The sequence below is a fragment of the Oncorhynchus kisutch genome, linkage group LG30 (assembly GCF_002021735.2).
Source record: "Oncorhynchus kisutch isolate 150728-3 linkage group LG30, Okis_V2, whole genome shotgun sequence".
Lineage (NCBI taxonomy): Eukaryota > Metazoa > Chordata > Actinopteri > Salmoniformes > Salmonidae > Oncorhynchus > Oncorhynchus kisutch.
This window is the reverse complement of record NC_034203.2, coordinates 23,423,998-23,451,789: the sequence shown is the minus strand read 5'-3', so window position 1 is coordinate 23,451,789 and position 27,792 is coordinate 23,423,998. Positions and strand designations below refer to the sequence as shown.

General features: G+C 43.6%; 1 protein-coding gene across 9 annotated transcripts in view; it reads left to right on the top strand.

Moving 5' to 3' along the window:
* Positions 1–27,792, top strand: part of LOC109874915 (collagen alpha-1(XVIII) chain) — a 43,865-nt gene that overhangs the window by 12,930 nt on the left and 3,143 nt on the right. Inside the window, exons 1-36 of one of the 9 annotated variants that reach the window (XM_020466971.2) lie at positions 3,046–3,733; positions 11,623–12,176; positions 15,051–15,125; positions 16,102–16,194; positions 16,954–17,077; positions 17,518–17,558; positions 17,675–17,863; positions 17,987–18,013; positions 18,114–18,176; positions 18,260–18,328; positions 18,422–18,481; positions 19,269–19,418; positions 20,521–20,574; positions 20,698–20,733; positions 20,914–21,042; positions 21,150–21,209; positions 21,321–21,356; positions 21,461–21,502; positions 21,592–21,654; positions 21,782–21,817; positions 22,025–22,108; positions 22,369–22,434; positions 23,000–23,035; positions 24,149–24,211; positions 24,360–24,449; positions 24,546–24,581; positions 24,725–24,778; positions 24,881–24,937; positions 25,058–25,117; positions 25,597–25,638; positions 26,506–26,533; positions 26,719–26,790; positions 26,952–26,977; positions 27,105–27,215; positions 27,367–27,511; positions 27,663–27,727. In XM_020466971.2, coding sequence (XP_020322560.1) covers positions 3,424–3,733; positions 11,623–12,176; positions 15,051–15,125; positions 16,102–16,194; positions 16,954–17,077; positions 17,518–17,558; positions 17,675–17,863; positions 17,987–18,013; positions 18,114–18,176; positions 18,260–18,328; positions 18,422–18,481; positions 19,269–19,418; positions 20,521–20,574; positions 20,698–20,733; positions 20,914–21,042; positions 21,150–21,209; positions 21,321–21,356; positions 21,461–21,502; positions 21,592–21,654; positions 21,782–21,817; positions 22,025–22,108; positions 22,369–22,434; positions 23,000–23,035; positions 24,149–24,211; positions 24,360–24,449; positions 24,546–24,581; positions 24,725–24,778; positions 24,881–24,937; positions 25,058–25,117; positions 25,597–25,638; positions 26,506–26,533; positions 26,719–26,790; positions 26,952–26,977; positions 27,105–27,215; positions 27,367–27,511; positions 27,663–27,727 — 3,246 coding nt within the window. In that variant the 5' untranslated portion in view covers positions 3,046–3,423. Of the gene's footprint in view, positions 1–3,045; positions 3,734–11,622; positions 12,177–15,050; positions 15,126–16,101; positions 16,195–16,953; positions 17,078–17,517; positions 17,559–17,674; positions 17,864–17,986; positions 18,014–18,113; positions 18,177–18,259; positions 18,329–18,421; positions 18,482–19,268; positions 19,419–20,520; positions 20,575–20,697; positions 20,734–20,913; positions 21,043–21,149; positions 21,210–21,320; positions 21,357–21,460; positions 21,503–21,591; positions 21,655–21,781; positions 21,818–22,024; positions 22,109–22,368; positions 22,435–22,999; positions 23,036–24,148; positions 24,212–24,359; positions 24,450–24,545; positions 24,582–24,724; positions 24,779–24,880; positions 24,938–25,057; positions 25,118–25,596; positions 25,639–26,505; positions 26,534–26,718; positions 26,791–26,951; positions 26,978–27,104; positions 27,216–27,366; positions 27,512–27,662; positions 27,728–27,792 lie in introns of those variants that run through there. The other 8 variants (XM_031810295.1, XM_031810301.1, XM_031810298.1 and 5 more) reach the window with 8 other exon arrangements.

The following is a 27,792-nucleotide window of genomic DNA, read 5'->3' as shown; positions in this document are numbered from 1 at the left end:
AGAGGCCGGTGGGCCCATGTGTCTGACTAAATCACCACAATAAATCCAGACTGAACTAGAGGCCAGTGGGCCCATGTTTCTGACTAAATCACCCCAACAAATCCAGACTGAACTAGAGGCCGGTGGGCCCATGTTTCTGACTAAATCACCCCAATAAGTCCAGACTGAACTAGAGGCCGGTGGGACCATGTTTCTGACTAAATCACCCCACTGAACTAGAGGCCGGTGGGCCCACGTGTCGGACTAAATCACCACAATAAATCCAGACTGAACTAGAGGCCATTGGGCCCATGTTTCTGACTAAATCACCCCACTGAACTAGAGGCCGGTGGGCCCATGTGTCTGACTAAATCACCACAATAAATCCAGACTGAACTAGAGGCCGGTGGGCCCACGTGTCTGACTAAATCATCCCAATTAAACCAGACTGCTTTTGATCTGCTGCCCATAATAATGATACAATATTTGAGGGGCTCTTGATGAGAGAGCTTCCCAGTGATGGTGATTTAATGTGGCGAAGCTCTGTTTTTCTTCACCCATGAAGCCTCCTTTGCTTTGCTAAATGATTAGTGAGAACTGACCTCTTGTCAAGGTTGGCTGTCAGGTTGGCTCTTCTCTTTAGTGAGACCTGACCCCTACTGACATCACATTGGTCAATCTAAAGTGGCAGAGACTGCTGTGATTAGCTGTGGGTTGTATATCTGTATCCCAAATTCCACCCTATTCCTTGTGTAGTGCATACAGTTGACCAGGGCTTTGGTTAAAAGTAGTGTACTATAGAGGGAATAGGGTGCCATGTGGGATTCAAGGGACGCAGACTGTGTATACAAGGCTGTTTTCTTAAGGGAATAAAGTTATGTCTGTGATTCTAGATGTGACCACATGGTGGAGCTAGAGGACCACTGTGTGGGTAGTTGTTTTAGACTTCTCAGCGTAAACACTGAATTTAAGACTGTGCTGTAAGCTATAGGCAGTCCCAGTTGGTGTTCATGTAATATTAAGGAATTCCCCTTGACCACGCCCACAAATTAGGGAAAACCAACATTCTTTCCTATTGACCCCCACTGTAAAAGAGGCAACATCGTCGTTGATTTTTTTGTTATACAGAAGTAACAAAACGTAGAAAACACAGCTATGGTGTTGTTCAATGTACATGTAGACAGGTAAAAAATCCCGACCTACGGTTCGAAATGCTCCAACGTAGAGAAATAGAGCCTGCAAGAAGAGCCCTGTGGCTTCAGGCTATTTGGTGTTGGAGAGGAAAAGGGGCATAAGGGAAGCCAAACAATATAACTGTTCTTTAAGTAGTGAGAACGTTAGGGAGCGGGCAATGTTGAGCAGGCAATGCATCAGTCCTCATTGTTCATTGCAATGGGCATTTAAATGACTTTGGGCCAAAGCTCTTCTATACATGTGATGAAGTTGCAGGTGTTACTATATTACTATATTGTCAAAGGTCTTGTGTGCTGTTTCCTTTTGGAAAATTACAGTCTCATCTCTGTGTGAATAGATTCACAACATGCTCCAGCTGATGGCTCGTGACAATAAACCAATTAATGGATGTCGTGGGGGCATTGAAGTGAGACTGAGTTTAGTGGTTACCTTCCCTGGCCTACTAGCCCCCTGCCCCCCTGGCCCCTAGTCCCCCTGGGTAAGACTGGAATTAGAGAGGGGTGCAACATGGATCCCCAGAACACCCTTACATAAAATACTACCACCAGGGGGCAGGCAAACCAGGGCTTCCTTTCTTCCTCTCCGCTTTTCTCCAGATTACAGTAAATCCATCATCTGGTCCATTTAGCAAACATCCAGTCCCTCATTAGGACCACGGTAGCACCAGTGTCCAGTCTCTTTAGTATGGAGTCCATCCATAGCACCTCTGTGGATTGCTGTGAAATGATAATGCACTGTCTATTCCTAGTCCTGGTTGAAATATCCAAACATGCACATCACAGTAACAGTTAGTGTTCAATGGATGATTGTGTATAGGTAATCTTACAGTGCATTTTAATGGGTACCGTTACTGTTAATGACGCAATATCTGAACAGTGTGTTCCTCTGTTACATATAAATGATTGGTCCGGAGTGGGCTCATCCTCCTCAGTGTGTGTGTGTGTGTGTGTGTGTGTGTGTGTGTGTGTGTGTGTGTGTGTGTGTGTGTGTGTGTGTGTGTGTGTGTGTGTGTGTGTGTGTGTGTGTGTGTGTGTGTGTGTGTGTGTGTGTGTGTTTGTTTGTGTGTGTGTGCACGCGCTGCTGGCAGGGCTGTCAGGACCTGTCCCTAGGCCCCATCCTCATCCCCTCAACACACAACACCAGAGCCATGAGTACTGAGTAGCGGAAGAGGCTTCTCTTTGTCACTATGCCTGCCTGCCTGTCTGCCCAGCCCCTCTGATCACTGAACTGTGCAGGCTTGGCACAAACCCTCCTCCTCTACTCCGTGCCTTGTTTCTCCTCGCCTCTTTTGTCACAGTCCAGCTTTACACTCTCCCATGTCAAATCAGTGCCCATGGCCCCTCAAAGTCAGACAGCCACTGATTGGCAGATTCCTGGCCCTGTACTATTTGCCCTAGTTGAGCATTTCTGTCAATCATTTAAAAAACTGTGGAGATGTACCTCTACACCTGTACTTCTATTGAGTTTATTAATGGACATGAATGCAACTGACTGAGGATAGGTAATATGTTAAATGCCAAATGTTGTACAAACCGTTAATGTTCAATTGAATTATTTGTTCGTTTGTGGTGCCTTTTTTACAGAATACTTTTGAGATCTTGTAGTCCTGATTTCTGTCCCTGGGGGATTGAAAAATGTGTGCAGTGCTCACCATGTCCTTATAAGCACGAAATATCTCTTCCAGGAGCCTAGCCAATGTCGCAGTGCCCATTATTGAACATTCTTCCAACTGACCATTTGTTTTGTAAGCAAAGACCAGTGATAGACAGTTCCTTCATGTTCAGTAAGCTGTAGTAGAGTTGGTGATAGTGGTATACGGAGGGGGATAGCATTACTCAAGAGGGCTGTGACTTACATGCTCTTAACACACCCACTGTGATGCGAGCCGGACATAGTGTAGAGCTACTGCTGTGCTGGATGTATAGTAGAGCTGCTGCTGCTGTGCCGCCTGTGAAATACCTCAGTCTGCATGGTGCTGAGGAGCAGGGGTCACTGCTAGACACTGAGCAGAGGAGGACCAGGAAGGGAGAGCGAGAGAAGAGAGAGAGCGAGAGGAGAGAGTGGCTCACAAACACACACACAAAGAGAAAGAGAGAGAGAGAGAAAGAGAGAGAGCGAGAGAGAGCATAAAGTGAGAGAGTTAACATAGATAGAAGCAGGGAAGAGAGGGGAGGCTAAGAGCTGAACTGTTCTGCTGAGAACATACATCTTGTTGAAGTTTTGAGTCAGTACTTGGAGCATCAGGACAGGATGGCTCTCCTGTGTCTTTATAGTCTGCTGCTGCTCATGGCTCCTGTTCATGGCCAGTGGTGGAGTGCTTTCCTGGGGAAATCACAGGAGATGACCACACAGCCCCTCACCACCGTCCCCACAACCACCCAGGTATTGTGGACCACAGAAGGGACAGAGGTGGGCCAGGTGGGGACTCAGACGGAGGTCTTCACCACTGCACCTGTTCAGAGTACCCCGCTACAGAGCATACAGGAGCCTGCTGGTGATGGAACCACAGAGATCAAGCCCAAGGCTAAGAAAATATCTCTGAAAATGTGGAAGAGTCGTGGTGAGTTAGTCTGGAGTATGCTGGGTGATGTAGTTGTTTTATTTCCGTGGTGGGATTCTGTCCAAAAAGTTGTCTTTATGTTGTGGTTAAATAACAATCAGTTCTGTTACTGGTTCTGTACATTAGTGTTTGCAATTTCAATGAAAGAGAACCAATGCAGTAACGATTTAGCATAATGCTCTGAAAACTCTTTCCTGAAGGAATCTGAAGACACTGACACGTGGCAGCTGTGGATCTGTGGACTCATGGTGGTTCATTATTTTTGTTAAAGTAGTCTCAAACTGATACTTGTAGTGGGATCATGACAGGGATTAGTTAGTGTGTTCCCCCACAGCTTGAGTGCGGCTATGCTTTTTTAGCTTGTCTAATTGAGGCTGTGCGTTGTCGAGGGGAGTAGGCTTGTGGTTTCCTGCTAGCCCCTTGGTTTCCAATGTTAATCCCTATCACATGATATTATAATAATAGGATTAGGGCCAGGGGCCTTCCTGGAACCTGGAGAAATTGGGGTCTGAGCGTGAGCATTGTTTCAGAGCCTCCCGCTGGGCTGGGCTGGATTGTGGGGTGAGAGAAAGAGGGAAGTGGGGGACAGACGGTTGAGGGATGGGAGGGCTGGGATACGGGGTCCGGAGTTATGTGTACCACAGGATGATGGTTCCGCTGGGTTGTGGGGTGAGAAAAAGAATAAACGTCCTCTCACAATAAACTGCGTTTATTATAAACTGCGTTTATTTTCAGCAAACTTAACATGTGTAAATATTTATATGAACAAAACAAAATTCAACAACTAAGACATAAACTGAACAAGTTCCACAGACATGTGACTAACAGAAATTGAATAATGTGTCCCTGAACAAAGGGAGGGTCAAAATGAAAAGTAACAGTCAGTATCTGGTGTGGCCACCAGCTGCATTAAGTATTGCAGTGCATCTCCTCCTCATGGACTGCACCAGATTAGCCAGTTCTTGCTGTAAGATGTTACCCCGCTTTTCCACCAAGGCACCTGCAAGTTCCCAGACATTTCTAGGGGGAATGGCCCTAGGCCTCACCCTCTGATACAACAGGTCCCAGGCGTGCTCAATAGGATTGAGATCCGGGCTCTTCGCTGGCCATGGCAGAACACTGACATTCTTGTCTTGCAGGAAATCACTCACAGAACGAGCAGTATGGCTGGTGGCATTGTCAGGCTGGAGGGTCATGTCAGGATGAGCCTGCAAGAAGGGTACCACATGAGGGAGGAGGATGACAACAAGCTCAGTCAGATGATGTTGTGACACACCGTCCCAGACCACGATGGACCCTCCACCTCCAAATCTCTCCCACTCCAGAGTATAGACGCTCATTCCTTTGACGATAAACGCGAATCCGACCATCACCCCTGGTGAGACCAAACTGCAACTCGTCAGTGAAGAGCATTTTTTGCCAGTACTGTCTGGTCCAGCGACATTGGGTTTGTGCCCATAGGCGACATTGTTGCCGGTGATGTCTGGTGAGGACCTGCCTTACAACAGGCCTACAAGCCCTCAGTCCAGCCTCTCTCAGCCTATTGCGGACAGTCTGAGCAATGATGGAGAGATTGTGCGTTCCTGGTGTAACTCGGGCAGTTGTTGTTGCCATCCTGTACTTGTCCCGCAGGTGTGATGTTCTGATGTACCGATCCTGTGCAGGTGTTGTTGCCACTGCGAGGACGATCAGCTGTCCGTCCTGTCTCCCTGTAGCGCTGTCTTATGCGTCTCACATTGCAATGTATTGCCCTGGCCACATCTGCAGTCCTCATACCTCCTTGCAGCATGTCTAAGGCACGTTCACGCAGATGAGCAGGGACCCTGGGCATCTTTCTTTTGGTGTTTTTCAGAGTCAGTAGAAAGGCCTCTTTCGTGTCCTAAGTTTTCATAACTGTGACCTTAATTGCCTACCGTCTGTAAGCTGTTAGTGTCTTAACGACCATTCCACAGGTGCATGTTCATTCATTGTTTATGGTTCATTGAACAAGCATGGGAAATAGTAAACCCTTTACAATGAAGATCTATGAAGTTATTTTGATTTTTTACGAATTATCTTTGAAAGACAGGGTCCTGAAAAAGGGACATTTGTTTTTTTGCTGAGTTTATATGTCTGATGTCTTAACTGTCTAGAAGAATTGGGTGCTAAATGATCGTCCAGTAGACTCTTAAGTAAATCACAAGTCAAAGAGGACAAGCTCTCTCAGAACAAAATGTGTTGTTCGCATTTATTGTAAAAACATGAGCTTCATGATGAAGGCTCTCATGTCTATTCTTCTGTCTGAGCTGTACTGTAGCTGTGATGCCCTGACAGCTTTTATCCACCATGGTAATGTACAACAGCTGTCTGTCGCTCCAGCCTCCATAAACAGTAGCTCTGCTCCCAGATATCCGCTCACCCAGTATTACAAGCTACTTAAAGAACTTTACACAGGTTCACACCCTTCACCTGTATGTTATTAGCATTACTATGTTGATATACTAAGGCAGGGTCCTCATTGAGGACATTGGATGTGCATGTTTCGCCCCAAATGTTATACATGAAATTCTAATGGATCTCTCTCTCTCTGATCCCACTTATAGATTGGCTTGTCTGTGGCAGTCTGGGTTGTGTGACTCAGTCAGTGTTTGTGTGAGGCTGCATATTGTCGGAGGCATTCATTCCGGGTAGAGGATGTTCAAACACTACGACCCTCCTCCCTAATTGTCATGTATTTTTCCACTTCGCTAATTTGATGAATTACTGACCCAATCAGAGACCCTGTCTAGCCTAGTGGCAGAGATCCGAGGTCCACTGATGTGTAGAGGTGGGTTAATACTTGACAAGACTGAGGTGAAACTAACGGCCAAGAGGTTACCTCAGTGGAATGTTGGGGTGAGAGTGGTCGTCACGGGAGACAAGCTCCATGTGGGAGAGAATGGAGAGAATGTGATCGATCTTTCTCCACTATGCACTCTCCCTACGCCACAATGATGAGCCCCCCAACGCCAATGAAAGGATTTTCACCTAGTGTCTGGAGTTATTTGGGGGGAATTAGGGTCTGAAGAGGGGAAGGGGAAGAAGAGGGAGAGCAATGATCCATAGGTGAATGTCTAACTCATTAGGGGTTTGTTACTGTCAGTGATGGGGATAGATTAATTTGTGAAAGAACTATAGACCATGGACACATCAGTTACCGCAAGATGAAATATTCTCTACATCTGTGCTTATGCTTTGTGTGTTCTCATGCAAACAATGATGTAATAGTGATTGTGATGATAGTCAGGTGATAGCACAGAAGTACATCTGCTAACGGATTAGTTACATTGGAGGAGATCCATAAATGTTCAGTGGTGAAATGGCATATCTTTATGACGTATGGTGACATATCTTGACGAGAGCATTGGATGTTATCGTAGTACAGTTATGCAATGCTGAAATTAGAAATGTTGCTGATATCTATAATAGTACCGTACCCTTTTGTCATGACGTTGGCCTGGGGGAAGGTTTATGACAGTCATAAGTACCTCTTCCCCCCTTTTTCCTCTCTCTACCCTACTGATGTTACTTTTGCAAACGCCTTGGTTAACATAGAGATTCTGGGAACATCAGAAGGTGGGGGGAAATGAACTATATTCTGGTAATCCGACCAATTGAACATATACGGTGGTACTGAATGAATATGATGTCAGTTCGGTTGTCTTCCGAGACATTCTCATCAATGATAAGATGACATCAACTCTACAGTGAAAAGTCTACACATCAGAGTTATCGGATTCACATAGAATTGTTGTTCAATTTAAATGTTTGAATATGAAATTATTCATGATGGGATGAAATGTGATTTTAGCTTCTAAAATGTGAGAATTGGGTTTTCATAAGGTTAGGGCTCTGCTCAATCAGTGGCCCGCTCCTGTGAAGAGTCATGGGTTATAAAACTTTTCAGACACACCCTTCTCGCTCCACTATATAAAGCCTTGACGAAAATGTACCTCCTGTTTCGAGGATGTGAGGACGACGGTCCAATGTCAGAATGGTTCAGATAATAACTACAGAACGAAGCCAACATCAGCGTGAGCTTGGTGAATGGTATGAACTTTGAACTCTTATTTGCTACAGAAGTGATACCTAGCCGTTGAGTTAGCAACAGCAGCTGCAAACGAGGGTTAGGAAGGAACAGACAGAGTATCCCGTCTATCACACATCGACGTTACTACAACGTATCCAATTGACCACATTCTTCAAAGGACAAAGGACTCGGTTTGGCAACACGGCCTTCCATCTACCACCAACCTACCGAAGCGCAGCTCAGAGTAAATATTTATTGCATTTTCCTTTTCCAAATGGGCGGTAATCTAGAATGCATAAAATACTGTATTTACGATAGCACAGCTTCTTCCTTTGGTCCTCAGTCTTCCCGCTCTTTCACTCAAACCCAGCCCTTTTCTTTTGTGTAACCAGCTGTCATATCTATTCCGCCCGCTAGGGACGTTTTCCTTTATGACGTAATTTGTAATCAAGATATAATTAATTCTGTGTATATGTCATTCTGTGTGATTAGTTAGGTATTTAGTAAATAAATAATTAAACCCAATTTTGTATTGCTGATTCAACTTGTTAGCCAGGGTTGGTGAAGAATTTCCAACTTTCAGATGAGACTGAATTAAGGTGACGATTAATATTGACTGCTATTGATGTAAAATATTACTAGGTCTTTAAGAGTTTATTCGGAAGATAAATATTATTTTGTGGTGCCCCGACTCTCTAGTTAATTACATTTACATGATTAGCTCAATCGGGTAATATTAATTACGGATAAATTATTTTATAGAATAGCATGTCATATCACTTAATCCGGCATAGCCAAAGACACAACACTTTATATCCTTACATATATATCCAAGATGGCGTAGCAGTCAGACATCTTTGTCTTTGTCTTGTCTCGTCCCATGTATATATCTTTTTATATATTTTTCTTCGCATTCTTTTTAATATTTTTTCCTAAACCTCAACTTCAAAATACTCTCCTGCAACCCGCCTCACCTAATGAGGTATGGATCTGTTTTTTCCCTAAAGTATTTATATTTACCGCAACTGTAGCTAGCTAACTAGCTACCAGCTAGCCTCTACCTAATATCAATATGCCTTGTCCATTACTGTCCTGGTTAGTGATTACTGTCTTATTTCACTGTAGAGCCTCTATATTTCTTAACCAACCATGTTGTTCCACCTCCCAAATATACGATGACATCACCTGGTTTAAACGTCTCTAGAGACTATATCTCTCTCTTCATTACTCAATGCCTAGGTTTACCTCCAATGTAAAAGTGCCTTCCTCACCATCTTAAATAAGCATGCTCCATTCAAAAAATGTAGAACTAGGAATAGATATAGCCCTTGGTTCACTCCAGACCTGCCTGTCCTTGACCAGCACAAAAACATCCTGCATTAGCATCGAATAGCCCCCGTGATATGCAGCTTTTTAGGGAAGTTAGGAACCAATATACACAGCCAGTTAGGAAAGCTAAGGCTAGCTTTTTCAAACAAAAATCTGCATCCTGTAGTACAAACTCTAAAAAGTTCTGGGACACTGTAAAGTCCATGGAAAATAAAAGCACCTCCTCCCAGCTGCCCACTGCACTGAGGCTAGGAAACACTGCCACTACCGGTAAATCCACAATAATTGAGAATTTCAATAAGCATTTTTCTACAGCTGGCCATGCTTTCCACCTGTCTACCCCTACCCCGATCATCAGCCCTGCGCTCCCCACAGCAACTCGCCCAAACCTCCCCAGCTTCTCCTTCACCCAAATCCAGATAGCTGATGATCTGAAAGAGCTGCAAAATCTGGACCCCTACAAATCAGCTGGGCTAGACAATCTGGACCCTCTCTTTCTAAAATTATCTGCCAAAATTATTACAACCCCTATTACTAGCCTGTTCAACCTCTCTTTCGTATCGTCTGAGATTCCCATAGATTGGAAAGCTGCCGCGGTCATCCCCCTCATCAAAGGGGGAGACACTCTAGACCCAACTGCTACAGACCTATATCTATTCTACCCTGCCTTTCTAAGGTCTTTGAAAGCCAAGTTAACAAACAGATTGCCGACCATTTCAAATCTCACCGTACCTTCTCCGCTATGCAATCTGGCTTCAGAGCTGGTCATGGGTGCACCTCAGCCACGCTCAAGGTCCTAAATTATATCATAACCGCCATCGATAAGAGACAATACTGTGCAGCCGTATTCATCGACCTGGCTAAGGCTTTTGACTCTGTCAATTACCACACTCTTATTGGCAGACTCAACAGCCTTGGTTTCTCAAATGATTGCCTCGCTTGGTTCACCAACTACTTCTCCGATAGAGTTCAGTATGTCAAATCGGAGGGCCTGTTGTCCGGATCTTTGGCAGTCTCTATGGGGGTGATTCTTTGATCTACCTCTGCGCAGACGACACCATTCTGTATACCTCTGGCCCTTTGTTGCACATTGTTAACTAACCTCCAGATGAGCTTCAATGCCATACAACTCTCCTTCCGTGGCATCTAACTGCTCTTAAATGCAGGTAAAACTAAATGCATGCTCTTCAACCGATCGCTGCCCGCACCTGCCCGCCCGTCCAGCATCACTACTCTGGACGGTTCGGACTTAGAATATGTGGACAACTACAAATACCTAGGTGTCTGGTTAGACTGTAAACTCTCCTTCCAGACTCACATTAAACATCTCCAATCCAAAATGAAATCTAGAATCGGGTTCCTATTTCGCAACAAAGCATCCTTCACTCATGCTGCCAAACATACCCTCGTAAAACTGACTATCCTACCGATCCTCGACTTTGGCGATGTCATTTACAAAATAGCCTCCAACACTCTACTCAACAAATTAGATGCAGTCTATCACAGTACCATCCGTTTTGTCACCATAGCCCCATATACTACCCACCACTGCGACCTGTATGATCTCGTTGGCTGGCCCTCGCGTCATACTCGTCGCCAAACCCACTGGCTCCAGGTCATCTATAAGTCTTTGCTTGGTAAAGCCACGCCTCATCTTCGCTCACTGGTCACCATAGCAGCATCCACCCGTAGCACGCGCACCAGCAGGTATATCTCACTGGTCACCCCCAAAGCCAATTCTTACTTTGGCCGCCTCTCCTTCCAGTTCTCTGCTGCCAATGACTGGAACTAACTGCAAAAATCTCTGAAGCTGGAGACTCTTACCTCCCTCACTAGCTTTAAGCACCAGCTGTCAGAGCAGCTCACAGATCACTGCACCTGTACATAGCTCATCTGTAAATAGCCCATCCAATCTACCTCATCACAATACTGTATTTATATGTTGTATTATATGCTGTATTTATGTTGGCCAGGTCGCAGTTGCAAATGAGAACTTTTTCTCAACTAGCCTACCTGGTTAAATAAAGGTGAAATAAAATTAAATAAATTAATATAGAGTTTGAAATATTTAAATATAGAGTTTTCTATACAGCTTTAGGTTCATACTGTCACGTTCGCTGGAATAAATATCAGACCAAGGCGCAGCGGATGTCGAGTTTCACTTTATTATTAAATCATGAGGAACTTAGCAAAGACAAAAACAAATAAACTAACAACGAACCGTGACTACAGAGATGCTACGTGCACTAACTCAAAACAATATCCCATAAACACAGGTGGGACACAGGTGGGAAAATCAGCTGCCTCTAATTGGGAATCATACAAATCACCAACGTAGAAAATAAACTAGAACACTACATAGAAATAAATAAACTAGATCACCCCCAGTCACGCGCTGACCCACTTCACCATAGTGAAACAATGGCTCTCTATGGTCAAGGCGTGACACATACATGTGATTCTGTTCATTTTGTTTAGATCTCATGAATATGTTGTTTCCTCCTCCTTACAGAGCGTGGCTCTACGGGACACCTAGACCTGACCGAGTTGATCGGAGTGCCACTCCCTCCCTCTGTCTCCTTCATCACCGGCTATGAGGGCTTCCCGGCCTACGGCTTCGGGCCTGACGCCAACATCGGACGTCTCACCAAGACCTTCATGCCCGATCCTTTCTTCAGGGACTTTGCCATCATTGTCACCATCAGGCCCAGCAGCAAACAGGGAGGGGTGCTGTTCGCCATCACTGATGCCCAGCAGAAGGTGGTGCAGCTGGGGTTGGCACTGACGCCCGTGGAGGACGAGACCCAGAGGATTCAGCTGTACTACACCGAGGGGGGCGAGGAGTCCTCACATAGCCAACAGGTGGCGTCCTTCAAGTTGCCTGATATGAGGAATAAGTGGACGCGCTTCACTCTGTCGGTGCAGGACCAGGAGGTACGCCTCTATATGGACTGTGATGACTTCCAAGCAGAGACCTTCCACAGGAGCAGCCGCCAGCTCAGCTTTGAACCCAGCTCGGGCATCTTCGTGGGCAATGCTGGAGGAACTGGCCTGGAGAAGTTTGTGGTAAGTAATGTCTACCACTTATTGGTCTTCTGTTTCATTTGACCATTTTGCAGTGTGTGTGTGTGTGTGTGTGTGTGTCTGCGCTGTGTAGTGTGAGTCCTACTGTTTGCCCAGTCTGTGTTAGCATGAACATTACTCCAATAACAAGATCGTCTGTGTAGAATTATTCTTAACAACTGTACTAAAAGCTCCACAGCTGGGAATTCTTCCAGCTGGCTGTGCACCACTTGTCTAGCATACAATATCCTATTCTAACAAGAATGTTTAGCTTTATCATGTATAGTGATTACTGTATGAATGTGCTCAGTCATGGATTATAGTCAGTTGATCACAGTTTTTCAGAATCAGCTCATATATGGTTGTATAACTCAGCTCCAAACATTCTGGTATTTGACAGCCATCGATAGGACACAGACCTGATTCAAGGCTAACGGGAGGTCTTGGCGGTCTGTCAGAGAGGAAGGGAGAGATATCAGTAAGCCTTGTTTAATAAACAGAACCACCTCTGCATGGTCAACTCAGCTCAGCTCAAGGCCTCACGTTAATGTATCCTGTGATCTCTGTTCCAGTCTTCTCTGAGAGGAGAGACTGATGTTCACTCAAATCAAATAAATGTTATTGGTTATATACACATGCTTAGCAGGTGTTATTGCGAGTGTAGGGAAATGCTTGTGCTTCTAGTTCCGACAGTGCAGTAATATCTAACAAGTAATGTAACAATTCCACAACAACTCCCTAATGCACACAAATATAAGTAAAGGGATGGAATAAGAATATATACATATAAATAGATGGATGAGCGATGGCAGAGCGTCATAGGCTAGATGCAGTAGATGGTTTAAAATACAGTATATACATATGAGATGAGTAATTGAAGATATGTAAACATTATTAAAGTGGCATTATTAAAGTGACTAGTGATCCATTTATTAAACAGTGTCTTCCCCTTCTACCCCCACATTGACTGTCTTCCAGTGATGTTACAGAGAGTGAGACCATTGAGATATTTCATCTAGATTATCTATGGAGACAACTGTACGGCTGTTTCAATATAGTCAATGAAAATATTAATATCATACTTCAAGCCCAATAAGAGCAAAACTTCCCTTAAAGCCTGGCCACTTCAATATGGTCCAACAAACACTGATGATGGAGTGAATGTGAATGGAACTTTATTCTCCAAATGAACCGTCCTGCAATGTTATTTATTAGCATGCGGCTGTGCTTTAAGAGTGGTGCTGACGGTGGCGGTAGTGTTGTGTGTTTGGGAAAGTAGTTTCCATGGCGATGGCAGCAAAGTGGGTAGCTTTTCCTTTTGTTGTTGTGAGGCACTTTGGTGCCGGCCAGGGGCCTGAGAGGTCCAGGAGGGGTAAAGACAGTGTCAGTCAGTCAGAGCAGAGGGGCCAGAGAGGGAGGGAGGAGAGGGGGAAATAAGGGGGAGAGAGAGGGAAGAGGAGAGGAGTGGAAGCAGAGAGGTGGAGGGTGGTGAGAGGAGGTGGGAGAAGGGGGAGGAAGGGAGATGGAAGAGGAGAGAGGCAGAGAGAGGAGGAGGGAGATGGGTAGAGGGGTGAGTGAAAGGGGGAAAGAGATCCCACAGCCAACAGAACACAGTGGACTGTCTTGCTGGGAGATACAATACTGATGGGCCAAATGCCTTGCCAAGAGATGGCTCTCACCCTTCAAAACCAGCCTGGACAAAGCTCTGGGTTTTGTTCTGATGCAGCCTTCATTAGTTTCACTCGCTCCCTCTGTCTGTCTTTGTGTCTTTGGACTTGTGTTCTGCCTCTGTTTCTCTCTATCTCCTACGGTATGAAATGTGTTTCAGTCAGCAGTTTGCTGTGTTCTGCCTCTGTTTCTCTCTATCTCCTACGGTATGAAATGTGTTTCAGTCAGCAGTTTGCTGTGTTCTGTACTCTGTATTTTACTGATCATAATCTGCTACTGTACGTGATGTTAATCTACTCATCCTGTCGGCTTCTAGTCCATGGGCCTTAGCCAATGTTTTTGTTGCCACACTCTTTCATGAAACACTTATCTCCCTCACTAGCTTTAAGCACCAACTGTCAGAGCAGCTCACAGATTACTGCACCTGTACATAGCCCACCTATAATTTAGCCCAAACAACTACCTCTTTCCCAACTGTATTTAATTTTAATTAATTTATTTATTTTGCTCCTTTGCACCCCATTATTTTTTATTTCTACTTTGCACATTCTTCCATTGCAAAACTACCATTCCAGTATTTTACTTGCTATATTGTATTTACTTTGCCATCATGGCCTTTTTTGCCTTTACCTCCCTTCTCACCTCATTTGCTCACATTGTATATAGACTTGTTTATACTGCATTATTGACTGTATGTTTGTTTTTACTCCATGTGTAACTCTGTGTCGTTTTATCTGTCGAACTGCTTTGCTTTATCTTGGCCAGGTCGCAATTGTAAATGAGAACTTGTTCTCAACTTGCCTACCTGGTTAAATAAAGGTAAAATAAATAAATAATAATGATCACTGGTATTCTCTATAATGTCCTCCAATGACGTCATCGTGTTGCACATTACACGCTTTAGGTTAATAACGCGGAAGGTGGAAGGAATGCTTGTGACAATGACAGTTAATGAGTGTGTGCCCGGCCCGTCCCTGTAAAATACTGCTCACAGATTAAAATGTGTGTAACCATGTGTTGCTTGTAGAAAGGGCCTCTAGCCTCTAAATGTAAGCATTTTCTACCTGTATAGGAAAGTCTTCAGAATAAAGACTCTTTTTGCTTCTCTCTCTCGTCTCAATTTAGCCAATTCAATTAGCTATATCAGCACAATAACTCCTTATTATACATCACTAAAGCATTATCACGTCTCTCCTTCCCTCTGTACAGGGCTCTATCCAGCAGCTGGTGATCAAGCCGGACCCCAGGGCTGCAGAGGAGCAGTGTGAAGAGGATGATCCCTATGTGAGTGTCTACACCACAGCCTGTTCCATAGATATGTATTCATCCATAGCCTTGAGCTCCTGATATTCTAAAGGCCTTGCCAGCACAGATTCTTTAATACGTGTTAAGCTTCTGGCTCTCAAGACTAATTTATACATGACTTGACTCTGCATAGAGCATACTGGTGGCTCCCTCTTGTGTTTAAAATATGAAGTACTGTTTCTGGTTGATTGCTTCACTGGCTCTCACTCATATCACTCACTATGTAACAACATTTGCCTGTACAAAGCTGCCACTACTCTGGCATTCTGTGCCTAAATTATGGAATGAAGAGTTAGTTTCCTCTCGTGGTTAGTGAGAGAAATGCTACTTCTAGGTCACTGGTGTCAATCTCTTTTTATTTTATTTCACCATTATTTAACCAGGTAAGCTAGTTGAGAACAAGTTCTCATTTAAAACTGCGACCTGGCCAAGAAAAAGCACAGCAGTTTGACACATACAACAACACAGAGTTACACATGGAATAAACAAACATAGTCAATAATACAGTAGACAAAAATACAAATCTATATACAGTGAGTGCAAATGAGGTAAGATAAGGGAGGTAAGGCAATAAATAGGCATGGTGGCTAAATAATTACAATTAGACACTGGAATGGTAGATGTGCAGAAGATGCATGTGCAAGTATAGATACTGGGGTGCAAAGGAGCAAGATAAATAAATAAATAACAATATGGGAATGAGGTAGTTGAATGGGCTGTTTACAGATGGGCTATGTACAGGTGAAGTGATCTGTGAGCTGCTCTGACAGCTGGTGCTTAAAGCTAGTGAGGGAGATATGGGTCTCCAGCTTTTTGCAGTTCGTTCCAGTCATTGGCAGCAGAGAACTGGAAGAAGAGGCGGCCAAAGTAGGAATTGGCTTTGGGGGGGGGGTGACCAATGAGATATACCTGCTTCTTTGAATAGAGATGTGTGGTAATGTCTCCTGTATTCCAGGCTTCTGGGGATGGGAGTGGGGATGACACGTTGCATGACCGTGAAACAGATGACAAGTTGATGAACACGGAACGAAAAAAGGAAACAGCACGGGTGAGTAAAAGTGGGAGGTGTGAGCACGGGGTGTAAGAGAGGAATGTGTTCGGTGAAACAGAATGTCAGCGGACGCTGGGTGAGCGTTGGTGAGACAAGGAACGTCCGCACAGCTAACATTGGCTTGGGCACAAGGCACATTGTTGTCTGAGCAACACTCCCTGACAGACTTCATTGGACGTCTCTTACATGTAGCAGAACAGCTTTTCTGTTTCATCAGTTGAAATTTGTCCTGGTACAAAACACAAGTATGTAAAAGTGAACACTGGGGGATATATTCAAGTTCAAGTAGGAAGATCCAGTACCTCCATCTCTACCCAGAGATAAGTCTCTACACTGGCCTTTCATGTGTGTTATGGCTATGGGTAGCAGTGGTTGTTTATGTACCTAGTGAACACCCCTTTGTTGTTGTCCGTTTCTCTTCCTTTGCTGGATTGCTCCAGATTCTGGCTGTGTATGCTACATTCACTTTCATCCTCCTATCACTAGCCGTGTAACACACTGTACTTGTCATCTCACTCTGCCCCTAAATAAACACACAATCTGCCCTGACCCCAATTACTACAAATAAATATATTACATAAGCTGTCTGTTCTTATTTGAATCTTGTCCAGATGTTTTAATTAGCTAGATATTTCATGTGTTACTCCTCAATATTTCAAATAAATTGGACATTGTTTTATCAGTTTACTTACTGTTCATTCCTGCTTCCCTCCCTCTTTTTACAATATCTCCCTCCCTGATTTTCTTTCCCTCCAGCCAGAGGACATGCTAAGCGTGCCAGTGCGAGCTCCACCCACAGAGTCTCCAGAGTTGGAGCTAGATGAGTACACTGTTCACCTGACCCCCACAAACCAAGCCCATCAGGAGATGCTGCTCGAAGGTGGGGAAGGCAGGTTCACCATACTCTGATCTTAACCAATCATGTCATGGCATTTACAGGGCACTTTCAAATAACTTGATTGGCAAGCTTGATTTAACTCACCTGGTGACTATGTAAATTATTAGATTTTCCCTTTGCATTGATCAATCTTATTTGTCTCTCATTGGCTAATCTAGTTTTTTTTATGTTACCTTTATTTAACTAGACAAGTCAGTTAAGAACAAATTCTTATTTTCCATGACAGCCTAGGAACAGTGGGTTAACTGTGGCAGAACAACAGATTATTACCTTGTCAGCTCAGGATTCGATCTTGCAACCTTTCAGTTACTAGTCCAACGCTCTAACCACTAGGCTACCTGCCGCCCTCAAATATCCCTCAATGGTTAGCATTAATTGAAGCTTCATTGGTGAATCCTATTGGTGTTGCTTTTTCCTCTCAGTATCCCACCAAACAGAGGAGCCAGGGGAGAGGTCAGGGGATGTAAGTAATAGCTAAGATTATTACACGTAATGTGCCTCAAACACTGATCTGCTTTAAATGCTTAAGTTATTCAGTATTTAATAGATTTTACACAATGTTCTCCTGCTGATCCTCAGGGCAGGCCTCTTAGCTACGGACAGAAAGGAGAGCAAGGAGAGCCTGGGCCTATGGGTCCTGCTGGCCCCCGTGGCCCCCCTGGCCCTTCCACTCCCTCTGAGGATAGGTCTGGACACGGCCAGCCAGGACCAAGGGGCCCTCAGGGGCCTTCAGGGGCCCCTGGGGTGCCAGGGAAGGACGGACAGCCTGTAAGCTTTACCTCATTATAATCTCCCATTACTCTGTGATACTAGTACATGTTTGATTATGTTTCCTATTATCTTCACTTGATAAGATTGAACAGATACATCTAAGGACTGTTCTCATTTCAGGGAAGAAAGGGTGAAGATGGAGACCCAGTGAGTACATCTGGTCTTGTGTCAAATGTGTATGGTTTTGTTATGTTATTATAGAAATATACTGTATGTCTTTAAATATGACCTATGTTAATCCCCACAGGGACAAAGAGGACCTCATGGATTCCCAGGGTTGGCAGGAGAGGTTGGAGTCAAAGGAGATAAGGTACAATAATTACAAGTAAAAATATATATATATTTGTGTATGAGATAGGCAGTTAGTCTTACCATGTGTTCTCTTCTGTACAGGGGGACACAGGAGTAGGCTTACCGGGGCCTCCAGGCCCTCCCGGACCACTCAAATCTCACAGTGTACCGGTGGGTGTCAGTGTAACATCCTGGAAACATTGGATTGAACTGGGGATCAAATGGGGATTTGTGTTTAATTGCCTGTTTTCCTTTGAATTGCAGTATGGAGAGGATGCACTCGGCTCTGGCTTTGGGGACCTTGACGATACAGAATTTATCAGAGTAAGAACACTCTTCTAATCTGTCATTCTGCTGTCAGTCTATCTTGTGAGCGGACTAAGTCATTTGGTGTCACTCTAAAGCGGAAAGGTGGAATTAACGAGTCAGGAGTAGGTTTTCTTGATTGAACACAGTTCTCTATCAATACAAACACTCCAACACAATCAATGAGAGTCTCCCAAGGAACACCATACACATTCTTCTTTAGATGACACAGGAACACACGATTATCTTTCAATTATAACAACAATCACAGATTTGTCACCGTCTTAATGGCTCTTCTTGGATAGCTCCCCTCTCTTGGTAGCCATTCTAGATAGTTTATCTTCTTCCCCTTTCCTGCTGGTTCCCTCCTCTCTCTTATAGGGGAAAGAGAATATGTCATTAGTACTGTCAGCTGTGCTTAATTGCTTCTGGTTACCTTGTCTCACATACCTTGTTGGGCTACTATCAGTGAGCTCAGCCTTCCCTCTGGTGGTCCTTCCACAATCTGTTATGTTTTTTCTCTCTAATAAAACGTCTCTAGGATGAGTATTTGAGCCTCGTATTACCAGCCTGATCTCGCAAGCTCTCATAAATATGTTTCACTACATATTCATCACATATTTATATACACTTGCGATATCAGGCTGGTAGTAAGAGGCTAAGCATATTCATCTCTCTGTGTTAAATGTGTGCTATGGCATCCCATATCCAGCAGGTAGGGGTGTTTCATCTGTTCACATAGAGTTGAGACCACTCCACTATAGTGATGTGATGATTTTACAGTGAGGTGTCCTCTCTCTCCTAGGGTTCCCCTGGTCCTCCCGGCCCTCCAGGTCAACCTGGCCCGCCTGGTCCCACCCGTTTCTTTGAAGCCTCCGAGGGCTTATTCCCTGGACAACCAGGTTCTCCAGGGCCACCTGGCAGAGACGGCCTTGTTGGGAAACATGGACCACCGGTGAGATCTCTCTCTGTCCCACGTTATCCTTATTAAGATCCATTATGGATGGTTCCCTGTTTCCACCGGTTACCAACTGTTGATGTTCCCACTTTTGTTTTGTATTGTAAATGTTATTTTATAGTCTATATGTGTATGCATGCATTGTAGCTGACAGTGGTTTCCTCTCTACTCTCTGTTGTTATTGACCTGGCTGTCCCTGGCCTTTATTTTTTCAGGTGATTGAGGATTGGTTTAGTGGTTCTGGCTCGGGCTCTGAGTTTGGCTCAGGGTTGTTCGGCTCTGGGCTTGGTTCTGGCGAGGTATTGCCCTGGTTCCGTTACTGAACCAGTAGGCTTGAAAAGGAAGACTGTACTCTCCAACCATGTTTTCTAACAGCCTGGCCCATTTAACTTACTGTGTGTGTGTGTGTGTGTGTGTGTGTGTGTGTGTGTGTGTGTGTGTGTGTGTGTGTGTGTGTGTGTGTGTGTGTGTGTGTGGGTGGCTTTTGCTTATAGTTGTTTACCCATCTATGAAACCATCAGGGCTCTATGCTCATCCCCCATCCTCTCATTAAATGAGAAACAACCCAGGTTTGACTTTAACTGCCTTGATGGACATTGAGCTTGAGCTACAGTATGTGTTTCATACATCAAACATGGTCCAGCTACATTGGAGAGAACCTTCCTTTTTATAGAAGTCTGTTGTGTGCGTGCTTTCACTAACTGCATTGATGGAGCTTGCACTTTTATTTTTTACAGTCGATGAGCCATGTTGTTCCTTCAGGAATGGCAAAGGGAAAATGGTGGCACCGGCTGGCTAAGATTTATTAAACATTTTCTTAAACCTATTGAGAAAGTAGAATATCATATTTTATGATGAAAAGTAACTAATTCTGTTGGATTAAAGTAATTGAAAAAATAATCTCATCATGAATAATTATGAGAAACCTTTTAAATGACTTGGAAGTTATCTTTGCAATGGTACATATGGTAGCTACTATGACACTAAGAAAAGCAAGACAGTCTTGGTCATGGTTGACTAGTTACTTGTGTGACCTTTATGTGCAGGAGATTCAGAGAGCGACGGTTGTGACATCACATCTCTCTGCTGTTGATTTCAGGGTCCTACTGGTCTGGATGGGGATGCTGGAGTGACAGGGCCTACAGGTCTGAAGGTAAGATGACAGTAACTCAGGAGGCTATTGTTTGTATTTTACAAGGGAAATTAGCTGGCTAGATCCCATATTACCATGTCCATTGCAAATGCTTACTCAAACCTATCTATTTTCCTCACATAGGGTGAACAAGGACTAGCTGGACCAAACGGACCAATGGTATTTTAACCATCTGACAACTCAGTTATCAATAAAAAAATGCATAAATCAACCAATGAGAGCTTTGTTCCTAATCATGCTGTTGACATGCAGAAGCATCTACTTTAGGTGGTGTCATTTTAAGTCAAAACTATACTTTGTTCTTCATAGTCAGTTAAATGGGTCTGTTCTTCCTCGCAGGGTGTATCAGGTGACCCAGGGCTGACAGGAGCTACAGGACCGAGGGGACTAGAGGGGAAGACAGGCGACCCTGGACCGAGGGGGCTGCCTGGCCCCCCCGGACCCCCAGGAGGAAGATTTTTTGTCGAGGTGCTGCTTTGTTGATTTTACTGTTGAGTCAGTTTCCCATTATACTGTTGTCTTGTTTTGTCTCTATTGATTCTGAATGCAATAATGTTGTGTGTTGGTGCTTGCAGGATGTAGAGGGGTCTGGGAAGAATGACATGGTCCTTGGCACAGAACTCAAAGGCCCTCAGGTGATTGAGATTGGTATATGTGTGTGTCTCCTGTAGTTTTGAAGTCCTTTTACATTGTATTTCACCTTGAGATCCATGGGAATAACTGTAGTTATCTACTTTCTTCTGTAGGGACCTCCTGGTCTCCCTGGCCCTGCAGGACCAAAGGTAGGATTACAAACGAGGAAAATAACTAGGCTGTGGAAAAAACTAGGTTGGATGGAAATCACATGGAAATCTGATCAGTTGTATATCCTGTCTGTTTTCTACAGGGTGAAGATGGGAAGGATGGGGCTTCTGGGTTGTCAGTGAAGGTTGGTTGCATCTCTCTTACACCACCTTCTACAATATTATTATTGGACATTGGTGGATATGTCTTCACCTTTGTTCTGTCTCTTTTCAGGGTGAGCCTGGTGCTTCTGGACCTGAGGGACTCCAAGGGCTAGCTGGGTTACCAGGCGCCAGGGTCAGTATTGAACCAGAAAGTATAGCATCATCTGCAGTAACCATGAATTTAAAGTTTGTAGCTAGCTAAACCTCAACTACTACCTGGCTAATATTTTTAACTGTGTTGTGTGTGCTTGTCTCTGCAGGGATTGAAAGGAGACAAAGGTGATCCAGGACCAAAGGTATGTTAGTGTTAGACAGCAGAACGACTCCAAACTAACCCTGATGTGGGCTGTTCTTCTGTTCATCATATGTTCATCATATAATACTTGTGGTTGTATCAAAGCCTGTTACAACATTATAGACCATCTTTGGTTGTGTCATTCAAATGGCTTGTTGAGTTCATGGGGGTTCTTTGTCCTGACTCTCCTGTGTGCGGTGTCTTACAGGGGGAGTGTGGTCCTGATGGACACAATGTACCTGGTCCTCCTGGTCCTCCTGGCCCTCCAGGACCAATTATCAATCTGCAGGATGTACGTCCACCCCACACACCTCTCATCCCCTGTCTGAGTGCTGTTTCACAAATCACACACATACATTGAACAGGAGCTGTTGTGGTTTATTAAGGGTTATTAAACTTTATGAGCATTCATAACAGGAAGTAACTTGAGTTGTCTGTCACCATCCACATGGTTTTCATATATTCATAGTTTGTACAGTATGTAAAGCTTACAGCTAGTATAGCTACATTAGATTTGCTACTGTAATCAATATGTCATATGTTTATCCTCAGCTCCTCCTGAACAATACAGAGAGCATGTTTAACATCACTGAGATACGTGGGCCCCCTGGCCCAATGGTGAGTAGCACAATGTTAATTTGATGTATTTCTGAAACTCGCCCATTATATTTAAATGGCAATATCCATTATGCTTTACATTAAATAGTCTGGATGCTGGAGCATGGCACATATCAATATGCCTCAGGGCAGTTTGCATTTATTGCTATTTCATGCATGGGCAATGATGCTAATTATTAATTCACATCTGTCATGTGTGAAGCCAGAATGGCCTGTTTTCAATTGCCATGCCTATTTACTAGAGATAGTCAACTAAGGGTCAACCTAACCACCAAAACAACCATAATGCATACTTGATCCATAATACAGGCTACTTATACAATGCATACGCTTCGCCTACTTACATAATGCATACACATACACTTAACTATGATGTTATCAGTTTTAAAAGCTTGTTCTTACATTACAGCCTTGGAAATGTTTCTGCTGTATTTTGTGAGATGGATGCTATCATGCTAGTATATTCTGCAAAGACGCTGCATGCTACTTTATTATTGCATGTGATTGACAGCTATGCTGACCCAGTCCTGCTACCTGCCTGTGTGTGTTTTGTTGCATGTCACAGGGCCCTGAAGGCGAGCCTGGCAGAGCAGGATTCCCTGTAAGAGCAACTCCATACTTCATATGTGATTACTGGGTTGTTCCACGAAAAGAGTGCCCTTTCTTTGATATTTTAAGTAGAAATTGTGCACTAATATTGAATTTTAAAAGTCTGTGCTGTTGTAATATAGACCACATGGAGAATTCAATAAATCTGTTTTTTTATATGAATAAAGTCTTGCTGAAGTGCCAATATTCAGCATTTTGACATGTCCCTCCATCAACCCTGTTCACTTCTAGGAAGATTATAACCCACTTAATCCCAAAATGTCTCCAAGTTTCACCTGCATTGTAAAACCCTAGTTATTTTGTTGCTTTGACAAAGTCATTTCTGATGATTATTATTTATTTGATGTGACAAGTGATTCATTTTCAGTACGTCTGTCCCTCAAGGTCAAAGCTGTTACGTGAACTGAACTCGTAATATGGTGAAACTGTTTTTTTTCTTCAAAAGAAACATTGAACATCTAATATTCAAATCATAGAGTAAAAGGAGGTGAGCTGGTTCTACTATTTTTGGCAATTTTCTGGTGTTTTGTGATGGAAAACTGAGTGGGTCGAGCATAACATGTCAACCCTGTTACCCACAGATAGACAGGCCAGAAATTATTTAACAATTTTATTTTTTGGGTGAAGCTTGCATTCAATTGCCAATCCCTGCTGCACAAAACAAGCTTCCATTCCCCCTGTCACAACGTGATTTATGGCTGATTTAAGAAGAAATCGTCAACGGTCAACCCCGTTACTTTATTTTTGATTAACCTGTTAAGATGGGTTAGACATGTGGTCTTTATGACAGAATGTTCAAATTAGGTGAAATCAAAAAAAGAATTTGACCAAGGTACACTTCTCAAAGGGCACCGAATTAGTGGAACGACCCAACCCCATATATAACATTCAGGGTGGATTGTATATTTATGTACTACTGTAAATACCATGCTGATTTAATTTTTGTCTTTGCTGCAATGGGAAGGAATTGGGTAGGTTCCTTATCATAATGATAAGAGTCTGTAGTTCTGAATATAACATATATTTTGACTCACCCACTATAAGTAAATATGCTCTAATATGCTTATCTTCTCTGTCCATAATTATTATTGTGGTCTTTTCCCAGGGCCCAAGAGGACCAAAGGGTGACAGTGGGCTTCCTGGTTTTCAAGGTCCACCAGGAATGAAGGTAAGGATCAGAAGCTCTGTTAATGTTTACTGTCCCTCCATGCCAGATAAGTACTACTTCATGGATCTTACATCAGATAGGACTTTAACAACCTAACCAAGACCTGATGATCATGTCTATGTGTCTGCTATGTCTTTCCTCCTCATAGGGTGCGAAAGGGGAAGCTGGTGTCACTATCGCTGCCGATGGAACTGTGATGACAAGTGTCAGGGGGCCTCGGGGACCAAAAGGAATCAAGGTGACTCCTCTCTCTACCTCTAGGGTTAAAGGTCACTGTATGGTAGTGGTTTTCTGATGAATAGGTGCTCTGACCATGTCGGTGTTCTTTTCACAGGGTGAGCGTGGCTTCCCTGGAGCTTATGGTGTCATGGTAAGTCAATGAAGCATAAAATAATGCTCTATAGAAATGTACACTTGTATTTGTTATACATATTGGTATCTGTAACAACTGTAAACGTCTACTGTCTAGTAGTGGGTGAACGTGAAATGATAGAAAAGCATGTTATTTTTCAGGGACCAATTGGACCAACTGGACAAAAGGGAGAATACGGGTTCCCTGGTCGACCGGTCAGTGCTTTTTGTCAACCTTCTGCTGTTTTAATTTGGTTGAGTAAAAGATGAGTCACTGTAACTTTCCCTGTTTAAGTGTTGGCCTTCTTACCTCCGCAGGGGCGACCTGGAATGGCAGGGAAGAAGGGAGACCAGGGAGATGCCATTGGTCAACCAGTAAGAATCGCCATCTTGAAACATGATTTTATGTGATTACAGTACAATCAACTAACTAAGTGACAGAAAAGTGAGGTGTCATTGACTGTGATTGATTGATCTGTGTGATTGTGTTTGTAGGGACTTCCTGGTCCTCCTGGCCCTCCCGGACCCCCAGGACCAGTAACAGGGCTCAACGGAGTAAGTACAGTATGCCTGTATAAGTACACATTGATGTCATTGCTGTATAAGTAAGTACACATTGATGTCATTGCTGTATAAGTACACATTGATGTCATTGCTGTATAAGTACACATTGATGTCATTGCTGTATAAGTACACATTGATGTCATTGCTGTATAAGTACACATTGATGTCATTGCTGTATAAGTACACATTGATGTCATTGCTGTATAAGTACACATTGATGTCATTGCTGTTTCTCTACTATAATTAGTATGCGCTATGGAAGAGATTGGTCCTTTGATTTAGTAGCAATGTTCATATAGAAGCAGCAAGACACACCGGAGACAAACAAAACAGAACAACAAAATGGTAGTTTGTCTCCAAGTAATGATCTAATGTCAACACATGAAGAACTCGCTTTCATTGGATATCCAGATGTCGTCAATGATGTCAATATCAATGCTGATGTCATAATTTTCCTCTGAATCTTAAAGACAGTTTTTCCGGTCCGTCCCAGACCGTTCTGCAAAACACCAGTAAGTTTGTGTTTGAGCCCCTTTAAGGCTCTTTGGGTGTGGCGGCGCATGTAAGTCCGTGGGCTCTTACCCCTAACAGGCAGCCCCTCCCTTCCCTCCCCTCCTGTCTGCAGCCGTGCTGTCTCCCTTCGTGTTTCCTGGGTTTCTGGTGGTCCTCACTATAGCATAAAGCTGGCTCCTGCTTCTCCGCAGGTCAGAAGGTCATGTGACATCATAGTCACTTTACATATATTTATATATCTCAACCACACTAACTAGCCATATTGACTTCAACGCATCAATTTTAGAATCTATGAAGAAGAAAAAAATCTATTTTCTGCCTGCTTTATGCTGACGGTGTAAAAATGCCCCTTGAGTGTTGTTGTTCCTTTAACTTTGAGCCCTGGTTTGGCGGGGTGGAAGGTCTCTACCCCCGGCATGTTGCTGTTGCATGTGGTTTTATCTGTTGTTGTTTTTTACAGTGCTAAAATGTTAAGGCTAACTCCTGTGATTCAAGGTGACCAACCAAAATAAGAACATTAAACCGAGTTCCTTACTACCTCTTGCCATCCTTGTCCTCATTCTATGTTTAACTTTTGTGTGCAAGGCTGGCATGGATGTTTGGATGCCAATTAGGCTGGCATGGATGTTTGGATGTAATTACAAATCTCTCTCCTATAACATGTCTTTTGATTTTCAGACATTTTTGAATGGCCATCTTGACTGAAACAAAACAACTATACCTGTTGTGTATAGGATGTAAAGCTGTTTTATTGTTGATTATTTGGTGGTGGATCTGGTTGTGGGTATAATTTCATATTTTAACCATGTAGTTTGTGAAATCCTTCCACAATAACAGCACAATAACCATACCATTTTGACTTGTAGGTTAATGGCAGCAAAGGGTCGTCACAAGGTAAGTCATCAGATATTCCATTGTGCGCAAGACATACATTATACTCATACTCTTGTGAAAATGAATCTGAGCATACAGGGTGATCATCATAATCGTATGATCACTAGTCTATGGACAAATATTTTCAACATATACATACAGATGAGCTCAGTGGTCTCATACACCTGTACTGTATTTCTGTGAAGGTGGCAGGAGAAACGGAGGTGCTAAAGGGGAAAAGGGAGAGGTTGGACTTCCTGGAATGCCTGGAGAACCAGGTATGCATGTGCAGCCAGGGGTGCAGTTTCTCCTCCATTTAACTTGTTTGTTGGCAATAATCGCACTTGATTAGAACTGAAACTGTTTCCATGAGCGTCCTCAGACGTGTTTGCAACCGACATACAAGATGACATATAAGATGTGTGTTCTCCCTCATCAGATGATATTCTACCAGAAGGCGTTGTAGTGAGTATTTTACCTTAACTTCTTTAAAGAACATTTACCAGTTCAAAACTCACTGTATAAGTAATGGAAATGTATGTTATGTAAAACTTACGCATGTGATAATTTATTAACAGTCTGATTCAACCAGTTTGTTCCTCAGGGAGAAAAAGGAGACATGGGCTATGAAGGAATGAAAGGAGACCAGGGTGAACCTGGGTTGCCTGGCCCTCCAGGTCTTCCTGGGAGATCAGGCCTTGTGGTGAGTAATTCCAGGCTCAAAATACTCAACAAAGTACAGTATACATTTTACAAACTATAGTCAATGTAAATACATGATACACCTATTACTTAGACATTTGAGTAATGGTCAGAGACACTGTCAAATGTACATTTTGTATATGCTTATGTAGGGGCCAAAAGGTGAGTCCGTCATTGGCACCGTTGGTCATCCTGGAGCTCCTGGTGAACCAGGGGTTCTTGGCATTGGACGACCAGGCTCTCGGGGGCCCCCTGGCCCTGCCGGACCCCCTGGACCACCCCCTGTCTATGGTTCAGGTAACTGTGCATGGTGTGCTCGCTAAAATACAACATCTTAAACTTAGCGTTGCTGTCAAGTTCCATATGTATGCATTTGAAAAGCACAAATGTATATTTAGTCGACCTACAGTACACTGCGATACCTTTGTATGACTGTTCTATTTTTCAGCTGTGAGTATTCCAGGCCCACCTGGGCCTCCCGGTCCTCCTGGGATTACTGGCTATGAAAACCCGGTAAGGCAACCAGTAGGGTACTTCCTTATATACTCACCAAGTCAACATAAAGAAATGTGTGTATG